Source organism: Clupea harengus, chromosome 11 (assembly GCF_900700415.2).
Source record: "Clupea harengus chromosome 11, Ch_v2.0.2, whole genome shotgun sequence".
Taxonomy (NCBI): Eukaryota; Metazoa; Chordata; class Actinopteri; order Clupeiformes; family Clupeidae; genus Clupea; species Clupea harengus.
Genome location: NC_045162.1, coordinates 2,246,548 through 2,252,649, shown reverse-complemented (window position 1 = coordinate 2,252,649; position 6,102 = coordinate 2,246,548). Strand labels below are relative to the sequence as shown.

General features: G+C 46.5%; 1 protein-coding gene across 1 annotated transcript; it reads left to right on the top strand.

Annotated features, from left to right (window-relative positions):
• The first annotated feature begins 331 nt into the window (after positions 1 to 331).
• LOC122133281 (SLAM family member 9-like) lies at positions 332 to 4,775 on the top strand. The gene is made up of 4 exons (XM_042709125.1): positions 332 to 429; positions 749 to 1,078; positions 1,993 to 2,095; positions 4,631 to 4,775. The coding sequence occupies exons 1-4, from the start codon at positions 384 to 386 to the stop codon at positions 4,773 to 4,775; spliced, it is 624 nt and encodes a 207-aa protein (XP_042565059.1). The 5' UTR covers positions 332 to 383.
• Positions 4,776 to 6,102: the final 1,327 nt, after the last annotated feature.

The following is a 6,102-nucleotide window of genomic DNA, read 5'->3' as shown; positions in this document are numbered from 1 at the left end:
AGCTCACAGCACAGGTAGGGCATGCATGTTGTCTGTACCAGCTCTGGCTGTTGAGCTGCAGAAACACAGTTAACACCACACACATCATTTTCACTTAATTTGAGTTGGCTGGGTCACTATTCTTAGGTCTCGCAGCACACATGTCAGTTTTTGACCACAAGAGGGCAGTAGGTATTCAGCTCTCGTCTCTGCAGTGCTTCTATGACATCAACACAGGTGGTTAAACATTTACTAAATGAAACTTTGAGGAGCCAAGCCTGCAATACTGTCAAAGTCCTACTATAAAAGTGAGTTCTCTGTGATCCTCTGTGAAGTACGGACTGTCCCTGAGTTAAAACAGGATCAGAGAACCTGGCTCCGTCGGTTTGACCCAAACCAGCTGAATGGATCTGCACATCTCACTTATCCTGTGTTTACTCTCAGCACTTGGTAAGAGACATTCATTTCATAGTGTGACAGCGTAGAACTAAGGACTTTGTGTGAACTCACTTTTAAATAAAATGTTTGCACTTTTTTTAACAAAATTGTATTGTTGTCCTTCTTATACTGGACTGTAAGAGAACTCCCAATAATTTTCTGATTGACTTGTAAGAATGAGCACACATTTTAATAGTAAAGTACTCACTGAATTGTTTACAACGTTTAACACATTGTTAAGCAAAGGTCATATCCTATTGGCAGTTTATGACACTTTCTCTATAGCCATGGTGACATATTGATGTGATATGTTCATATTCATGTCCCTAAGGTTTTTGCTCATGCCAAAATGAGTTACTACTGAATGGACCTCTGAATGGAGTAGTAGGAGAGAGTGTGGAGTTCACCCTCATTAACCCACCATATGCACCACCTAGAAGAATCACCTGGAGTTTTAGTGGATATAGAGAAGTTACAATCTTCACTTCAATTGGTGAAGCAGAGATTGCACATGTTGATTATGCTGGCAGAATCTCTTTGGACAAAACCACCGCTTCACTGGAGCTCAGGGGCCTGACTCTCAATGACACTGGGCTGTACACTGTGAGCATCTCCATCAGTGGTGTAGAATACCGGGGAGTCACATCACTGACGGTGTTTGGTACGTACACTCTCTATAATTTATGTCTACGAACTCATTTACATATGGTATGTTTGCACTAAGCCATCTTACGCAAAAAACTATAATGTTTTCTAAATAACAGTGCAGGAAACCACAACATGCAAAAGCACTAATCCTTGTATTTTCCTCTCATAAACGTTACCGCTGTTTCACACTGAATTTCTAAATTCTATTCTCTTTACATTTTTAACCCACTGTTAATCTGAAAAGTATATCAAAATTGTAACCTTATCAATATTATGGACATTGAGATATGGTCACAGCTATGGGTAAATTAGGGAGATACAATGGAATCTCGATACCGTATCAGTCAATCATGAGTGAGGGCTGGGACACTCCATTTTAAATAGGATAATTAATGTAGGGAGGTGCAGGTCATGGCATGGATGTAAGGTTTTATCATGCATGGGGATATATGTGTGTTTTCACATAGTTCCTTCAAATCAACCAAACTCATCTCTGTTGAACTGAACCTGTCACCAACAGCAGATCATGTCAGTGCTTTTGGAGTGCACAATGCTTTTAGGTTTCATTTCCAGGTCTAGCAGCAAAACTATTTCCACACATCAGAGCCTTTAGAGGTCAGTTATGAGGTCACTGTGCTTGGTAAGCCTAAAGAAGAGTCATTCAACTGGCATCTTTTGACAGAGATAGAGAGAGATGTGAGATGTGTGTGAGAGAAATGATGATGGTTTTATCATCACTGTAATACTCTTCATTAGCCAAGAGCAGATATAAACAGTAGAGTCCTACACCAGTATATTTGCAGAATGTTAAGTTAATTTTCAGTTATGTTAATTGCATTTTGAAAAATGACTGGAAATAGAGAAACAAGGCCAGAAAAAAACAGTGTGTCTATGATTAGAGTTGTTCATGCTGTCTTTAACCTCCAGAGAAAATCTCCAATGTGAAAGCAGAGGCCAATCAGAATGAGTTGGTGGAGTTCAACAGCTCTGTCATCCTCATGCTCCACCATTGGCTCCTCCCCCTCATTTTGTTGGTTTAACAGGAGTGGTGATGTCACAGGAAGTGACACCAGAACCCTCACTGTATTGAATGTGACTAGATATTATACTGGGCCATTCCAGTGTGAAGCATCCAATGTTATCAGTGCCCAAATGAGCTCCGAGGTCAATCTGAACATTGCTTGTAAGTGCATGATTCGTTAAAATACATATTTAAATATTATTGTTTTTGTCATATGCATGCCTGCCTGCCTGCCTGCTGACACACTTTGCTTATCACTGGGAGTTAATTTTATTCATGCTAACTCAGGCTAATGCTAACATGATGCAGACACAATTACAAAAACGTCTCGGTTACTTACGTAACCTTGGTTCCTTAAGCAGGAACCAGATATAACAGAATGGTATGAGACGCGGCCTCTGTCGCAGACAAGAGACCGTTCACGCCTCTTCCCTCGCAGACCGCTCCCCACCTCTTGGTGGAGGCGTCTGTGGTCACTACTACGCGACGCATCACTATGCCCAGAGTGCCTGACGCAGCGAGAAAGCAGGGGGCTCTCAAGATTGTCAGGGCCCTCCTGCATCTGGAGGACACCGTTACCCTGCGGTGCCTGTCTGTGACTGCGTTGAGCCTCAGAGACATGTACCATATCTGGAAAGGCCGCATACGCAACATCCCCAGCGGGAGCCGCGATAGCGGCTGACGCCATCATTCCCATCAGGCGTTGGCAGCACAGCGACGAGACTGACTGTCCCAGTCGGAACTGGCGCACACATGAGGCGGAGTCTAGAATCATGCCTAGGAAATGCGTAGTTTGGCTTGGGCACAGAACGCTTTTTTCCTTGTTTATCACAAAGCCCAGTCGATGCAGGTGTGCCACCACTAGATGGCCATCTTGCACCGCTGCGGCCTTTGAATGAGCAGCTATTAACCAATCGTCCAAATAATTGAATAAGCGTAAACCGCGTAGTCGTAATGGGGCGATGGCTGCTTCTACGCACTTTGTGAAAACCCTCTGCGCCAGAGCTAAGCCGAACGGGAGTGCGTTGAATTGGTACGCTCTTCCTCCGAATGCAAACCTCAGATATCTCCGATGTCTGTGGTGTATCGGAACGTGAAAATATGCGTCTTTTAAGTCTATCGTGATAAACCAATCGTTTGGTCTTATGAACTGCACTAGTCGGCGTGGGGTCAGCATTCTGAACCGTAGTGGCATGAGTGCTTTGTTCAACACACGTAGATCTAATATTGGCCGATAATTCCCGTCCATTTTGGGGACCAGGAAATAACGGCTGTAGAAGCCTGAAGCTTCCTCCTCGGGAGGCACTATGCTTATTGCTTCTTTTCTGAGCAGGGAGACTACCTCTTCCCGTAGGAAGTGAGACTGTCCCTGCTGCACCACCGATTAGGATCACTCCGCCGATAGGCGGAGGGGGACGGGCGAATTGCAGCACGTACCCCTTTGTGATCGTTCTCAGCACCCATGGCTGGGCTTTGACTTGAATCGGTCGGGAACTAACCCGCTCATGGTCAATGAGTCTAAGCCTAGATCTGCGCCCGCTCCGCCTAGGGAGGGGGACGAGATCTGGGGTTGCCCCGTCATGGTTTTGAAAAAAAATGGGGGGTGCGATTGCACTGTGTGCATCGCGGGGGGAGTCTGGGCACTGCGCCTTCTGGGGCAGGTGTTGGGACGTATGAGTGTGGTGCCTGTGAGAACCTGCTTACCGTGCTGGACATGAGTTTTGCATGTGAGCAACGGGCGGATGTCTGGAGGCGGTGTGGGCTCCACCGCCCCCCCCCTGTGTGGTCACCGGGTAGCTGTCACCATCAGGTAGCCGGAGGCTTGCCCCTGCCCCGCCCGCGGCGAGCGGCATGCTGCCAGTGAACTGCGATAAGGAACCCAAATGTTTTGATGCAAGAGGGCAGGGTCTCATTTGTTCATAGAAGCTGTCAGTTAATCCACTAAAATTTAACTAAAGTTAATCCAGTAAAGTTAAAGTTCATTACAAATTGGCCATGAGTCATCCCTTGTGAAAGACATTGCTTGTTGTGTCTTTTCATTTTTTTCTTTTCCTAATTACCGTTGTTCAAACTCCTACTTGCACTAGCAGTTTTGTGTTTTTTTATGGTGTGCATGTCAGTACTATGCTGTCTGTAAAGCACTAATGTTATTAGAATCTGCTACAGTTTATCAGCAGCAACCACAGCCTCAGGTAACATATGAACCTCTACCAGATCAAGCTGGATGAGCAGTTCATTGACTCCATTGTATCTGTGGGTCCTCTTCACACACACACACACACTGGACATCTCGATTCCACTCTGCCCTGCATGAACACAAACCCAGACCACACCACTGCTCCCTGGCCACTGGTGGGGACCAAGCCCACCCTGCCGGTGAACTCCACTCCTCACCAGCCATGGAGAACAGCTGGCAGAAGCAAGCGTGATGGAAGGCGGTCGGGACGACACACTGAGCCAGGCCAGCCCCTGAAACTGGGAAACCGCTACACCACACTGATGAATGAGGAGGAGCCCCCTGGGCTTGATGACACCCCTCCTCAGCCCGCCCTGCAACGCCCCCGCAGACCGGCTCCAGAGAAACAACGGCATCACACTGACATCCAGCATCGCCCACGCCGCCCTGCTTCCCATCCTGGGCCCTCAACACAGTCAGCATCCCCTAGACGGCTTCTCCCGCTTGACATGACAACCTCCACCCTTGTCATTGGCAGCTCCATGATCAGAGATGTCTACATCCCCCCTTCACCAAGCGGTCCCTGCAAGGTCCACTGCTTCCCCGGAGCGAGGGTCCGTGACATTCAACGTAGACTCCCAAGCATCCTCGCCGGCTACACCAAGGTCAGCACCATAATTGTACATGTGGGCACAAACGACATCAGAGCAAGACAGACAGAAGTCCTGAAGGCAGACTTCACAGCCCTCCTCACTACCCTCATGGACACAGGAAGACGGATCGTCATCTCTGGGCCTCTCCCTACCTACCGGAGAGGCGCTGAGAGATGGTCAAGACTTTTCAACCTCCACACCTGGCTGCGAGCGACCTGCGCTTCATTAGACATTGACTGTGTTAACAACTTTGACCTGTTCTGGGAGAGGCCCAGCCTGCTGAAGCATGATGGCCTCCACCCGAACCGGATCGGAGCCAGTCTGCTGTCGGACAACATGAAGACCACCCTAAGGCACTGACATCCTGTAGAAAACATCACAGACTCATGCCCCCCAGGTAGTAACTCTAATAACACTGTTTATGAAAATGAATCTGAATCTGTCAATGTTTTCTACAGAGCAATATATGACACCACTACCTCAGAACAGGCTGCTTCATATAATATTATGGCATGCGCCTATAATCCTATTCCAGTTTTAATCTCTACCCAACGCACAGTTAAAAACAAAGGCCATAGATACAATAGAAACAATAGAAGCCCAGCAAATATTCTATCTATACCCCGGCATATTCCTCCTTCCTGTGAGCCACTATATCCAGAAAATATTTCAATGGCAATACTAAATATTAGGTCACTATCAGGGAAAACATTTCTCATTAACGATCTTATATGTGAACGTAAATTAGACTGTATGTTTTTAACAGAAACCTGGCTAAACAAAAATGGGTCTGCAGCTCTTATTGAAGCATCCCCTCCCAATTATAGCTTTTTTCAGTCCATTAGAACAGGTAAAAAAGGGGGCGGGACAGCCACCATAACCACGGATGCCCTGTGCTGCAGGAGCATCTCCTTCGATGATTTTGCCTCATTTGAATATCATGCCATAGTTCTAAAGTGCCAGCCTCCTGTTCTGACAGTAACTGTGTATAGGCCACCCAAGCAATGTTCCACTTTTCTAACAGACTTTTCAGAACTACTCTCCATTATACACACAAACTACGATAAGATTATTATCACTGGTGATTTTAACATACATGTTGATAATGGGAACGACTCAAAGGCCCGGGATTTTATGAATCTCTTGAATTCCATGGACTTTACACAACACATCACTGAACCCACTCA